Below are 16,170 nucleotides of genomic sequence, written 5' to 3'. Positions count from 1 at the left end.
GGTTCACATGCGAGCACACGAGGCGCCGATGCGGGTGCATCGCTGATACTCATTATAGTCATTACTTATTAAGAGTTTGTTCGGAAAAATTTTAGCAGCCAAATGTCTTTTTTCAACATCGTCTTGACTAGCATCTATTAAGCTAAGTTTTCACCGGCTTGTTTATTAGAATGGAGAACAAAGTGACGATTGGTCGTTATATATTTTTTAGTTTTGACATCAATTATAAGTTTTTTTATTGGAAATGAACACGCTAATATTATCCCCTTGGCATGATTTTGATTACGCTGTATGTATGGCTTTAGGTATTAAATAGTCAAATCACCTAAGTAAAGCCGACTCTACCTTATTGAAAAGTAACACTTTTCTCCCAATAGCTTTTATAATACGGGAAACCAGGCGTTCCATTTCCCAAGCCGCATTTTTCCGTACCAGAAAAGTAATTTATAAAAAAATAAACGCACAAAGTGTATAAAGATACCGCCGACGCTATCTCCAATTTGCTCTCTCATGTAGAAACGCAACTTTGCCAGCGATACCGCAACGTTAGAAACTATTATTCTTTTCAAGTATGCGTTTACGCTAAGAGGATTGTCTTACGTTGAAAATACACGAACATTCGCGATCTCTAAGGTGCACTTCTAGGTTAAGCATCATCTCAAGAGACTCGCATACTAAACTCAGACAAATAAGGAAAAGACATTGAAGATGCAGTCCCTTTGCCTTTCGAGAAAAATGGCCGACGCGCGCTTTCCCATGAACTCTTGGCACATTTAATACGTTACGTACAACTAGACAATTCACAACCTTGTCCGTTTTACTTAATATCAAATGCAAGTATTACTGTACCTAGACATGCGAATAGGTAACCGTTCAAAGGTTTCTGAAAGTCATTGGCACTCGATTCTAACATAAACACTATTATTATAAATGTAAACGCTCGCATGTTTTGTCTGCCGCGACTAGGCTCGCTACATTGTCTACGTTTCCACTCTAGACACACCGATGCAGTTCCACAAACAAACTTAAAGAACTAACGGCGATATCGACAGGCAGGAAACATAATAAACAATCTCACAACAATCGGGTGTTCGTGTTCAGAAATACTTGATGATCCGCATGACAGCTCATATATTTAACTTTTGAATCTACTAAGTACATAAAAAAATTACGATATTAGTTTTCAGGTATGTATTTTTAAAACTTTATTGCAACGTTTAAAAAAAAGAATATTATCGAACCAGAAAAGTCCAAAATCTTTTGACATCGATAGTTATTCGCACTCCGTACAAAAACGAACGGTCATATCGTCACTACTTTTAAAAAACCTTGTATCTTCGTCTGTCAATGAAAATAAAATTGTAGTAAGTATGTATGGAATGCATATAGACTTACTGCGTTTTAACTTTGAGGAGCAGCGTGAGATACGAGATTTTTGATCATCATTGACCGCGTCAAATTATCTTTATCGATTCATCAATACAGGATATCCAGCATAAAAAACCATATCCTGATCGCGATCGAACTTTCGTTCCACTAACAATAACCACTACGCCATAAAGTTTTATACCATATTCCACCATATTCGTGATTCGAAATAAAAAAGGAATAACTTGAGTAAAATTGGCGCTTATTTAATAATCTTTAGTGGCAACGTGTGTGAAGAAGTAGCGCTGATTGTCAATTTGTCACAACACACGTAATTTTATAGATATATTTTATTTTAGTATTTGGGGGCGAGCGGGGCCCGCTTGCGGGAGCCTCGCAGAGGCCCTCACGCGAGCAAAGCAGTAGCACGGGGACTACGGGGGCCTCTCAAAGATTTGTTGCCCGGAGCCTCGCAAATGTCTTGGACACATTTTACTCCTGAGGGACGAATGTGTCTTTGTATTGGCGACGTGCGTTATCACTGACGCACTGACGTGGGGGCTGATTATCACAAACGCACGTAAACTTATGGACATAAACGTAATTGTTTCATTTTGACCATTAGGTACGTTTCTGGGGGCCTCGCAGAGGCCCTCACGCGAACAAAGCATGGGGGCCTCTTGAACACATTTTACTCCTAGTCCTAATAGAGTAACCGCAGCAGTGAGTTGCAGCCAATTTATCAATAAATTTACCTATTCATAATTTCTCCATGCAAGCTCAGTGGACATGACAAACATTAATGCTAGCGGTGGCCGTAGGAACTAATTTGACTCCATAAGATAGAAAAGCCTACAAAGTGAGGGCAGCACCGTGTACAGAATAGGCCATTATGCTTAATGTGCACTTGTGCAGCTCTTAGCACAGCGCGTTAAACGCCAGTGTAAGAATATTTTGCTTTTATGGCGATAAAGTTTTATAGAAAGTTACGTAAGAGATAAAATGCGGATACGCCCATGGCGTGAGCCTCGGTTTGATAGTTTTTATTTAATCATGTGTTATTTTTAGCAGTAGGTAGTTAATAGATTGTAGTCTAGTCTAAAAATTATTCAGGAAAACCACATTTGTTTTGTAGGAAAAACTAACATGTAATTTTAAAATGTACCTAATTCAATTTGTCGATATTCGCAATACCTAAATGTAATTTGATTAAAAGTGACATTTTGGTTGTTATAAAAGCGTTGTTTCCATCAACATAAATTCAACCTATGATCCAATAATGTTACCTTTTAATTGAAATCTTCATAATTTAAAAAATACCTACCAGTATAGCGATTACTAGCATAAGGAAGGAAAAATTAAACTGAATTAAAAATGAATATTAAAGACACCGGGGTTAATCATTTTACTGACAAACGCCAATCAAGATCATGAGCTATATCTAGAGCCTACATATAGACCAAAGTTGTAGTATTATTGGAGTATATTTAAATTTGGCTTTTATTTTTTACGATACAGTTTAATACTCATCAGCAGGACCAAGCGCGGATCCAGCTTCGTGCCCAGGGGGGGGGGGGGCACGTGGTAAAGGCCCGGGGCCCCAGGGGGGTCACGTGGTCTATTTGTATGGCCAACTTAGGTTCCAGGGGGGGGTCATGACCCCCATGACCCCCCCCTGGATCCGCGCATGAGCAGGACAAGCACAAAATTATGTCGCCGCGAGTTAGACTACCCGTCCTTGTCATTAAATACAAGAAAATAATTTTTACCGCCGCGTACGTAAACAAAAAAATCGTCATATGTATGCCTTTCAGATTTGAAGAGTTCCCTCGATTTCTCCAGGATCCCATCATCAGAACTAGGTTCTGAGAAAAATGGGACCAATCTGTATGCATATACATTCAATCAAAAAATAAAAAATTCAAAATCGGTCCAGTAACGACGGAGATATCGAGGAACAAACATTAAAAAAAAATACAGACGAATAGAGAACCACCTTCTTTTGAGAGATTTGAGGCGGCGGTTACATACGTGTTCGGCGATATACTGTCGCCCCTTTCGTAATCAATCATGTGCAAAGCCTGAAGCTTAGTTTAAAAAAACTCAAACAGGCAAAATGAAATCGGTATCGCGCTGAAAGCAGTCACATAGAGGTTCAACCACCGTTTGACCCCAGTTCTGCGAACGCCGCGAAAGCGGCACCTAAACAGCCAAACACTGTCATTTGCTCAGCGCTCAACACTCAATGCTCAACTCAACGCTCTATGCCCACCGGCCCGATTCGAACAACACTGTTAACATCGCACAGCGATACGATACCGAACAGTGTCAAGTTTGACTATTCCACAATAAAATATCACACTGACAGGTATATATCGTATCGCTGGGAAATCTTTAAAGGCTTGTTTGAATCGGGCCGCACGTTCCCACTAGTAATAAGCACTGCATGCAAATGCAACTATGATTTCATTGTTTCATGTTAGCCGCAAACATTTTAATGGGTACGGTGCGTTTAGAGAAATCGTAAATGATAATGGTAATGATAGGCACAATGTTGTTGCAAATAATGAACGTTTTATTGAAGAGATGTATTGCCTACGCATTTTGTGATCATTAGAGCGAACAACTATTAGGCTTTCGTCCCACTAGCGGCGAGTAAGCGATAACTGCGATAAGCTATCGGCCCTAGATTATTGTCAGCGAACGAGAGATGATCGCCTCTTTGCAACGTTTCCGCAAAATTAAAAACTATTGATAAAACTAGCTCAGCTCGCTAGGTACTCACGCTAAGAGACTAACTTCTGTTGCGGTTGTACTATTATATATGCTGTGGTTGCGGCCTGTCGCTTAAAAACTCATTTGATAGCCGAGCGACAAATCTATCGGCACTATTCGCTAGGTGTACTGGTGGTAATGCAAGGGCTTTGTAGGATGTGATGTTAAATTTGATGTAGTCAAAATATGTTATGTAATGTTGGTACGACTTCCGTGTATTGGGGTCAATCAGCGCTACGTTACTCTTTCACGCACGTTGCCAATACTAGCTTCTCGCTCACGCTCGCCAGACTCGCTCGACTAATAACTCGCTCGCTTATCGCCCATCGTCAGCGATAGGGCTAGTGCCTTAACAATATATATACCTCTAATTAGGTATATGACATATATAAATGTATCTCAGTTAGTTATGTTACATGCCCCTAATCTAGAAACTTGTATTGTACTCTTAAACAAAGTTTTATTTCATAACGAGGACATATTACGTATTAGTTATTTACGTTCATAACGTGAACATGTTTGCTTGTTATAAACAATTGTTATCTCCGTAATATGTTGTTGTGTTCTAATACTATATCTTAATGTAAATATTCGGTAACAACTCTTATCAATGCTATGTTTTATCTCAGATGCAAAATGATTATTCTGCTTTTGTACTGACACAAATTGGGTCCGGTCCGATATACATAGACGGACTCTAATATACAATACACCTAACTGCAACTTCAGTTGCGTGTTTTGCAGTCCGTTTATATGAACTTCATTCCCGACATAAAATATTGAATTTGGTTTATAAGAACCGGATTTTATGACTAAGGTAGTTTCCAAGTTACTACCGCTGCAACTGAAGAGTTTAATACTATAAATAGTAACTATAAATCCATAGATTTAAAACTAAGCTAGCCCAACGTCGAACGAGCCTAAAGCACAGGTAACCTCAACTACTATACGGAGCATTTAAGGGCTAGTTCAGACACGGCGGAAACCGCGCGGATGCAAACCGCGCGGATCAACCGCGCGGATCTTATTTCAATAGCATAGTACTAGAACGTTCACACCACACCGCGCGGACTATGCATCCGCGCGGTAGCCGCAACTCGACCGCAAGAAAATAAAAACGCGCGTTCGCCGCGCGGTCCAAATTCTATGACGTTGCCTACGCGTGTTCAGTTGCTTCGCGGAATCCGCGCGTGCCGCGCGTTACATGACGATGGAGTGCTTTGACACCGAATGATTTGTAGACGAAATTGAAAAAAGACCAGCACTATGGGATATCCAGTGTGCAGATTATTCCAGTAAATTAGTCAAAAACAGAGGTAGGCAGGAGCTGGTAGAGATTTTAGGTGACAAAGAGGATTCGTTGGCGAAAAAAAAAAATGTTTGGTTAGTTGGTACTTTATTTACAATTTTCTACAGTAGTTACATGTAAATTCTATATTTTTATATCTTGCCATTCTACGCGACCCATTTACAAAGTAATGAGCATATCTATCTCTTATGTTCAAAGATGACGGTGTACTTCTTCCTGCGTACGATCTATTAAGATTTCTCATGGGTGCAGAGTATAAAGTGTCTTTATACCGCACACCATCTCTTGTTCTAACAAAATTGTGTATCATTGAACTGAGAGGCTGTCACGTCACCTCACCTCGCACCGCACGATAACCGCGCATGTCTGAACACTTTCGTTCGCTCGCGGATTGGATCCGCGCGGATTAGGACCGCGCGGAATCCGCCGTGTCTGAACTAGCCCTAAGCCAACTCAAAGTCACCACACATAAATATGGTTTCCCGTAGCAATTTAACATGGGAATGCAACAGCTCCGAAAATGCGCACTAAGCGTTTCGCTTCTACATTTCTTTTGCGAACCGCTAAGGAGTGGAATGTCCTGCCTGAGTCGGTGTTTCCGCCTGAGTACAATCCAAGTCTCTTTAAAGCAAGAGTAAATAGGCATCTCATAGGTAAGCGTGCTCCACCGTAGACCGCATCATCACTCATCATCAGGTGTGATCGTGATCAAACCTCTACCTATTCATACATACATACAATCACGCCTGTTTCCCAGAGGGGTAGGCAGAGATCACGGATTTCCATTTACTACGATCCTGACAAACCACTTTCGCTTCACACACTTTCATAACATTTCTCATACACGCTCGTCGGTTTCGAGTACTTCTGACCTGGCCTCTTTGCAATATTTCCCCGATTTGATCAAGAAAAGTTCGCCTAGGTCTTCCACTACCAACTGACCCTTCCACTCCTTTTTCATATACTTTCTTCGTTAATCTCCTCTCATCCATCCTCTCTACATGCCCAAACCACCTTAACATACCCATCTCAATCTTTGTCACCACATCTACATCCACTCCACACTTCTGTCTTATCACGCTATTCAAACTAACCTACCTATTCTACCTATTCAAACTAAAAAAAAAAGCTTGATCCAGTTGACGTTTACAACCAGCAGTAGTCCAGCACTCGTGTAAGTTTGAAGTAATACATATATACATATAATCATGCCTGTATCCCATAAGGGGGTAGGCAGAGCACATGAACTACTAAGTTTCAGTGTCACTCTTGGCAAAAAGGGGTTGAAAGAAATCCAAATAATATAATTATGTAAGTAATATTTATAAAAAAATAATTTACGGGTTGAAGACTTGAAGCTGGGCTGTATTATTATGTAATGGATAGGATACCGCTCAACTGCGCTGCTCGAATAGTAGTATTTTACCAGTAACATTGTTCATATTATGTATGCGTTCTTTGTAAACGCTTCATATATAATACGGTTTTTTTTGTACTCTGTGCCCTAAAGTAATTGAAATGAATAGAAAAGTGATGACATGCCGTGGTACCAGGTCGGCACGGAGTCGAACAGAGGTCGTTACCGAGCACGGCAAATAAAGGGCGACCAGTTACATAATCAAGGTTAGCTTTAAACTAGGGAATTGATTGAGCGTAATGGTTGCTTTGTAAAAAACTACAAAATTACACTAAATAATTTTTAAGAAAAAAAAAACTGCCTTCCTTTGGGGTCTGGTGATAAATACATTCAAATGTTGGATTATGTTATCAATTCGTCTGTATATTTTTTAATGTTTGTTATTCGATATCTCCGTCATTTCTGAACCAATTTTGAAATTTGGATGATTCTGAATTACTTACAGATGAGAATGATTATCAGAACGGAACTCTAACCAGGGGCGGCTCACTCTTCATCAGCAGTTCCACTGCACCAAATGTCACTGTTCTGGACGTAAGTGCATGTTGTTCTTATAAAAATACCAAAGTCACTATAAGTGTGCCGTTCAGATTTGAGGAGTTCCGTTCTGACCATCATCAGCAGTTCCACTGCACTAAATGTCACTGTTCTGGACGTAAGTACATGCTGTTCTTATAAAAATACCAAAGTCACTATAAGTGTGCCGTTCAGATTTGAGGAGTTCCATTCTGACCATCATCAGGAGTTCCACTGCACCAAATGTCACTGTTCCGTACGTAAATGCATGCTGTTCCTTTAAAAACACAAAAATCACCATATGTATGCCTTTCAGATTTGAGGAGTTCCCTCGATTTCTCCAGGATCCCATCATCAGAACGGGGTTCTGAGAAAAATGGGACCAATATGTTCAATCAAAAAAAAATTTTTTAAATCGGTCCAGTAACGACGGAGATATCGAGGAACAAACATTACAAAAAAAAAATACAGAGACGAATTGAGAACCCCTTCCCTTGAGATTTGGAAGGCGGTTAACAAATCAATATACATATTGAAACTCGAATGGAATCCGTCGAAACTATTTTTTCTCTGACTTGGGACTAAAGTGAAGGAGTGAAAATTAGGGATTGCAGTACCGGTACTGATTTAAAGAACCGGGATTTTCGGTACCGAAGCAATATGGAACCGGGATTTACCGGTACTTTCGGGACTGGTCTAATTATTTCGCTTTTTCAAATTAAACAACATTTTTTGGGAGTTTACGTCTTTTATTATTATAATAATATCTGGGCGACCGAGCTTCGCTCGGTTCTGTTTCGTATCCTTGACCTATGTCGCCATCTAGTTCAAAAATAAATAGTACCTACATCGAGCGAAAGAATTCTCAGTCTTAACAACACAACTACTCTACACGAGATGGCGCGCGTTTTGCCACAAAAGCTCAAATAGTGTATTTTTCTATTCGTGTTAGCTTTGACCTGTGTCGCCATCTAGTCTTTGCAGTACTTACATCGACCGAAAGAATTCTGTCTTAACAGTACAACTACTGCACACGAGATGGCGCGCGAAGAAAAACGCATGAAAACTCGAAAATTCGCGTTTTCCAGGACCTAAGGATAAGTAAGATCGATTTTTCACCCCCGAAAACCCCCACATAACAAATTTCAGCGAAATCGTTAGAGCGGTTTCCGAGATCGTCGGTATATATAAATAAATAAATAAATAATTAAATAAATAAATAAATATACAAGAATTGCTCGTTTAAAAGTATAAGATAACCGAGCCGCCCCAGCTTCGCTCGGCGTATTTTTTTATCTGTCTTTTTTAATACTTATTATAAATCGGAATTCGGGAGAACAATCAAAAAATCGTGAGAATTACGCCTAAAGCCGACCATCTGGCAACCATAGGCACCAATGGTTACTGTTGCATTGCAATACATTGCTCCGATTAAGCGATCTGCTATTACTGGGAGATGTTTAATCGCTTAGTAAAATAAATAAGACAAATACTACTAAAGAAATATAATACTTAACTGATTATAGACCGGCAGTAAAACCTCACAAAATTCCCCAAACACGTCATTTGAAGCAAAGGATGTAAAGTAAAGGAAACAAAACATTTGAGATAGTGCACTATTTTTTTGCTAGTCAGAGGGACTTGGTAACTTTCTGGAAATTTCTTTGGAATACCGTAATACCACATTATATATAACCGTTTTTTAAAAGTTAACAATGTTTATAGCAGTTATCCGTAAAAGTTAGACATAAGCCATGCCGACTTTTTTCTAGACCTACATATGTATAGTATAAGAGGTACAATTCCACCATACATTATTTTGTTATATGCCGATCGGTATGGGCAGGGTTTTCGATTGAAGCTCTTAAGCAGCGTCATTTAAGTCATTTTTACCGACTTGATTAGCACATATCGTCATGTTTTAATCAATTTATAATAACAAAACCTTAAACCTTCCTCAAGAATCACTATGTTCATACATAGGTGAAAAACGTATGAAAATCCGTTTAGTAGTTTTTGGGTCTATCGCAAAATTTGCGAACACACAGACATACGCGTCGGGAGACTTTGTTTTATAACATGTAGAGAAATGAGTCAAATGAAAATAAGATTGAGAGAGAAAAAATAAATAGTCAAATTAATATAACTAACCTTCACCAAAAATACAAAACTCCACTACCGACTAGCGGGACTAGCTAGAGTATCACGGTGGCTACGGCAGCCAGTCTGCCACTGCTACCCGCTATTAAATAGTGATTAGGCGCGTGTTAACTGTACCTACGCCTATTTTTTAACTGTATAAATAATATAAACAGAAATAAATAAATTTTGTAGCAAAAAAGTCACTAAAAAGTATTTCTCGAAAGTACCGAAAGTACCGGGATTTTTCAAGTTGATTTCCCGGTTCTTTGCTTGGACAAAAATCCCGGGAATTCCCGGTACTTTCGGTACCGGTATTTCCCGGGAGCAAACCCTGAAAATATTTTGAAAAAGTTATGTATCCATGTAAATTTGTCATGCGAATATTATTAGCTTGGTGACCAAGCCTTGGTCCGACGCGAACTCAAAAAAATTAAGATAACAAAAAAAACTGGATTTCGTGCAGAAATGGCAACACTCTGCACAAAGTTATTTAGTAAAACGATGACGCGCACAGTATCATAGTGCTATGGTAAAAAGTAATTTCCTGTTTTCCAATTTGCTTATTATGTATTCTAATTCTTTTTTGTAACTTATTTTTTTTGTGTATTCTGTGTGTATTGTGACAAACAAATAAACGTATATCTATCTATCTATCTATCTATCTAATTATGTCCCATTTTCTGAATTAATGATACTTTAATTGACAGTATTCCTTACTCTATTACAACGCCACATAACTTGAGCATGTCGCTTGCATAAGGCGTGTCACTCACTCGTGTCAGGCATTGGACAAAGTGTAAGAACACGTTTTCTAGTATTTTAGCATTTTTATCGGCACTCATATGCTAATAGCTGATAGTGCTACTGCTAAGTAGGCGAACTTACTTCATGCTATCACATGACAGCCGTAATGAACCCGTAATTCACTTTTTTTAATTTACCATAGACAAGTTTTTTAGCGTAACGAGGTAATAGATTACAATTCTAACTTTTTAAAGCGTTTAAAAAGTTAATAGTCTATTTCCGTTTTGTTACAGTCGTTTTCCATAAATTAAAAACCTATATTTTTTACATGCGTGCCCATATTAGTAGCATCTTTGCAAGTTGCATGCAATGTAACCAAATGTAGGTAAAATAATTAGTATCTAGAACACAAATCAATCAACACATAATTGCGGGCGCGTTCAAATTTACATAATAACGACGTATTTATAACATGCAACTATGTACCTATTGGCCAAATCACTCGCATTCGTGCAGGCGGGCATGCGAGCTGTAGCGTCACTGGTTACGTAAAGCTCGTCTATTCAGACAGATTGGCTGTTCAAACACCGCCCGTTTTAGCATTCAATACGCCTGCATTATAATGCAACGGTTATCAACTCAAAGAAAACCTACATGTGAATATGCAACGACTATTTTTAACCCGATTATTTGAATGTGAGAACAAAGTTGCCGTTGTGATGATTTCTATAACCGGAGAGAAAAAATGTTAACCATTCAATTTCATAAAACAACGCGCGTGTTATAGATTACGTATAAAAAAACCTGCTCAATGACTTTAAATTTGTATTCATTATTCATTATAGCAATGTTCATGCATAAAAACAGCTCGCACGGATGCAACCTATTTGTTCATGTTCATTTGAACTATTTAGTTGCGTTCGAAAATTATACAATGCTGTAAACATAAAGCAGCTCTCACTTGCCTATTTGCTGAAATATGTAATTGCGTTCGGAAATCAGGCAATGCATTCGCGGCAGACAGGGACGAAGCTAGACAAGATAACCAACAAACTGGCGTGGTGAGTGCGGTCCGCTCACTGCGCTACAAGCGGGGTGGCCATGCGTTGGCCGCCATACGGACAGTCTCACGATTAAAACAATTTCAAAGTGAATTTGCAAATGTAATGCACGGACATTAGCTGATAAGAGCCGCATATGATTGTGGGGATTATGTTGTCCTCTGCAGCGGAAATGGGGTTTTAAACTACCAATTGCTTACTACAGAGGGCGCTTTAAATGGGTTCCATCTGATAGGTTGCCTGTAGATTATGCTTTTAGTTATCCGATATCTATTAACATGTACTTACATACCTACCTAACAGGCATATAAGGGTGAATCAACTTTTCTTTGCCAGGAAAATTTCGCATACTTCGACTACATGTGGTGAGAAAATTTAATTGGGATTTAGTCTAATTAATGTATAATTATTATATTAAAGACAAATATAATAGCTACGCAATACAACATGTAATTATAGGATTTCCTATTTTATAACTTTGTTTCGAGCAGTGACCCAGTGGACATAGCTGTCCCTCACTTTTGTATGAAAAAAGTGTCTCTTCCACTGGGTCACATATTGTTTTAATTAAAAATGAATCGTTTTTAAATTTTTCCGTAATTGGTATACGTGAAATAAGGATCTTTATTCACGATGGTAAGGTTAAAAATCACAAAAGTAGACCTAATAATAAGTAAGGGTAATTCTTGCAAAAAGCAAGAAAAAGTTGATTCACCCATAAACAATCAAATTGGTTAAACATCAAACAAATTATTATTAACACAGAACTGCCAAAGTTCTATAATTTTTTTTTTATTTGGGCGTAATATACGCATTTATTTAAGAAATTAGTCTTGCCTTTTCTGTTATTTGGATTGGAACTAATATAAACTAATAGGTATCTAAACGACTGTAGTCATTAATAAAATAACGATTCACTTAGATATGAGATACTGCGTAAACAGGAATGAATTACTTCATTTCATAATTCAATTAATTTACATAATTCAATTATTATATTATTAATCATCAAATGTTTGGCGAAGATAGGTACCATATCAACTGCATTGGAACTACAAGATAACAAATGGCATGGTAATAATATTTTAAGATATGCCTATTCATTGTGAATCGTTAGCAATAATCTATGCATGCTCAATGCTCATTATGGTCTCAGTATTTTACACTATACAACCAATATCAACAGGTAAAAAGTGCTCTATTTTCAGTACTTCCCGAATCCCGTAGCGTAATTTTGATTTGTATTAAACTAAAATATTTGCCTGCTAAATTCACTGAAATATATTAATCGAAAACAACAGCCAGCAGGCTAAACTACTACGATACCGCCCGCATGATCCAATTCAGCCCACAACAATACATTATCAGATATCTCAAAATAAATGTATTCACGATTTATACTTATAGAAAATTAAACGTTGTTACACTTATGAAACTCAGAAATGCGATAGTGCAATAACTGTCTCAATATTATAGATAGCCGAAGTGATTTTGATCGCTGATAGATAAATGGGTTCCTATGAATCATAAAAGTCGCCAAACGTTCTTGAAGTTTGTTACTAAGTTGTCGTAGTTCCTTCTGAATTTTTTTACGGTTTTGCGTGTTTATTTATCTCATAACGAACAGAAAACATGCATAAAACAGGCGCATTTCCGAGCGTCATGTAGAACAGCCGGTGGAAGCATATTTTTTGCTCGGATGCATCACATCCGCCGCTTCCGAGATTTGCATCAAAAATGTATGGCTATCTTACATATAAATCGATATAAATACGAATAGCTTGACTTACCGAGTGGCGAGCATACGTGAGTGCATGTTTCAAGTGTTAACAAGCTACTAGCATATTGCACGCAAATCTCACAGCTCAACAATGTTGTATCTACGTAAAGACATTTTTTTTCGTTATCTCACATTAAGAGGGAGCGTAAGAGACCGCTCAGCATTCTTTACCGCTTTCGATAAATACCTTTCCATTGTGAACCATTCCACTTAGTAACGTCAACGCAGCGCCAGATGCGAGCAAGAAAATATCAAAAATTCTTTTGTCGACAATTTCTCCATATAATTTATACCGCGACGTATTCCGAATTACCAACTGATATATGTACCTGCCATTCTAGCGTTCCATTTCACGGAGAAAGTACCTAAGCGTCTACCACGATAGAAATGCACGTTATTTTCGCACGCATTATGTCTATAAAACCCCGCCTTTCATGAAAATATTTTATAGAATGGAGCATTTAAGTGACGTAAGAGTAACCATCAATCACGTACCTGCGTTACGAAGAAATAACGTTTATTAGGTACCTACAAGTATAAACCTATAGTATAGACATACATATATTTATATTGAAAACATCACTATCTTGTAAGTTATAAACATACGGTACCTTAAATAATAATAAACTTTACTTAAGCCAGATTCTCTCTTAAGAAGGATTCTAGAAAAAAATCTAGATAATGACCGCAAAAAGTGCATTAGTCACTTTTTTGAAGTCGTTGGACAGGATGATATTTATCTCATGGCTCAGAGATTTTTCAGTGAACGTTCTAAAAGTATTATAAACTTTGTTGGCTATACGTGCCTCGAATTCTTAATAGAACTTACGCTAAAAATGTGAATTCACGCTTCTACAATTATTATCACGGGCTTTCACGTGCCCTTGTCAAATTAAATATTAAAGTAGCCGAGATTAAGAACTCGAAAATTCTTTTTGCGAATTCCTCAAATAACAGCCACAAATTTTACGTAAAAATTGTTTAATTCCTATACAAAATTGTCTGTTAAAAAGCAGAATAAAACTTGTTGCTAGGTCTCACCTACATTATAAAAAACGTTCATGCATCACTCATATAAGATCGTGAGATAAATTAATTACAGCGTTATCTACAACAGAATTGCAATAAACGACCTTAGTGTGGAGTTATTTACAAGCGTTAATTAGGAACCTATTTTAATGCGCTGACGTTAAAATGAAGTGCAGTTCTGACCTTGGAGGAAATTAAAAAGGAATATCTATTTTATGAGCGGAGAATGGTACCTAACTTGTGTTTTAAAACCTATCAGAACATAAAGTCGGTTAGAAGCGAACCGGGACAGACTCAATAAATGCCAGATTTGATGGTCACGTCCCAAATGTCTCAGTTCAATACCAACATTACCAAATAAATGTCAAATTTTGGAACCTGTATGTGTATACCACTCTTTTTATATTTTGTCTATGGTTGAATTTTAAAAATCTCACTACTTGTCTATGGGTGTCTCTAAAATAAAAACTGTTATTTACTTTACCGCCGTTTTTAGCAGTGCAGTGAGCAGTGTGAATTTAATTAAATTAAAAGTGTATTGTTTGTGTATCTACCTTCGAATAAATGTAAGTACAGTCCCTTCTATTTAAATTCAATACAAAAAATAAAATACCTTTTTACTATCACAACTTTATCTAAGTAAACTTAAATTTTCTCGGCTAGTACCTAAATGAACACTTAACATACCTGTTAAACTAAACACCGTAACATTCTCGAGCTAACGTAATCATAATCAAAGATAACGAGTTCTCATGATAAAGAAAGGGGCAAAGGGCCCTAAATCTTACAAAGCGAAGGACGGAAACGGGCACAGGAATGCAACCGAAACAAAGAGGTTAGAATTGTGTAGCTAACAAAGGGAGAGTCAAATGAATCAATGACATTACAGGGCCCGCAGCGGCCGTGTGATTAGCGCAGGACTGGAATGGCATGAAAGGGAGGCTTATGTTCCAACAATGGACGGAAACTAATCTCACACTGACTTACTAACTATCTAAACATCAGTTCTATGCTGTTGACACGTCAGTAACCGCACGTTACCTAAGCATAGCCGCATATACCACACGTATTGTTTCCGTTCGGCTATTACGAATGCTATAGAAACTAACTACTAGTAGTTAATCGTGCCATGGCATGATGCGTTGTACAAGGCTGAACCTCAATGAAAAACTGCCGGTACACGAGCACAGATAGCTTGGCGGTTCGTTTCATTCATCTCCCCACGCTGGTTAGTGACGATTGAGGAAGATCAGAACCCAACTCTGAGGTGACGTAACTGCCCGTGGCAGTGCTGCCAAATGGGTTACAGGCGTCACTCGCCCCACCCGCGACTCATTACTCGGCTTGCACTCTTTCCTTCGTCTAGTCTGCCAAGGTCAATACGCCACGCGCCATAGACGCACTGCAAGCCGGTACGCGGCGGGCCTAGACCAGCCTCCGGCCGCGGCACTGATATAAGTAAGGAAAACTCCACTAACCTGTTCTTTTCCAACTCGTTATGAGTGGTCCTGGAACAAAAAACATACAATTTGTAACCGGCCACGGCGACACTTGCCTATCACGCGAGAGAAACTCTCCACTAATTAGATCACGTATACACTGCACTAGCACTGTCGGCGCTCACCTGCTGCCCTGCGACTTCTTGGTCTTCGGCCGTCTCCCGCCCGAGCGGCTCTCCTCGTACGCCGGCAGGTTCAACGCATATCCGTGCTCCGCTTCTGCAACAAAGAAAACTGCCATTCCGTCAAAATCAGCTGATTACGACACGGCAAAAATAGACGGGAGCCATGTTGACGTGTGCGTCTACTGCACTCGATTGACAATTCAAACAAAGAAAATCCAATTCACCTCTGTCTCGCCTTTCGAGGTATTCAGCGGCTTGGATGAGTGCAGCAATACTCATATTTATATCCCGGGTTACACAGGTATTCACGAACGTCACACGACTTATTCGATTAACTATAAATAAAAAGTATCTCGGTCCGCTCCGAAGTTCACGACTGCGTTCACCGATGTCAAAAACACACTA

The 16,170-nt window shown here is 38.6% G+C and overlaps 1 protein-coding gene across 1 annotated transcript in view; it reads right to left on the bottom strand.

The window, feature by feature from the left end:
* The window catches only part of LOC125229383 (max dimerization protein 1-like), a 148,044-nt gene extending 131,897 nt beyond the window's left edge, over positions 1–16,147 (bottom strand). The window contains exons 1-3 of the mRNA XM_048134207.1: positions 15,990–16,147; positions 15,766–15,874; positions 15,620–15,649 (exon numbers count right to left, since the gene is read on the bottom strand). Of these exons, the coding sequence (XP_047990164.1) occupies positions 15,620–15,649; positions 15,766–15,874; positions 15,990–16,044 (194 nt within the window). The 5' untranslated portion in view covers positions 16,045–16,147. The remainder of the gene's footprint in view (positions 1–15,619; positions 15,650–15,765; positions 15,875–15,989) is intronic.
* Between the last annotated feature and the right edge of the window lie 23 nt (positions 16,148–16,170).

This window comes from Leguminivora glycinivorella, chromosome 9 (genome assembly GCF_023078275.1).
Source record: "Leguminivora glycinivorella isolate SPB_JAAS2020 chromosome 9, LegGlyc_1.1, whole genome shotgun sequence".
In the NCBI taxonomy this organism is placed as follows: domain Eukaryota; kingdom Metazoa; phylum Arthropoda; class Insecta; order Lepidoptera; family Tortricidae; genus Leguminivora; species Leguminivora glycinivorella.
This window is presented reverse-complemented; position numbering and strand designations above follow the sequence as displayed.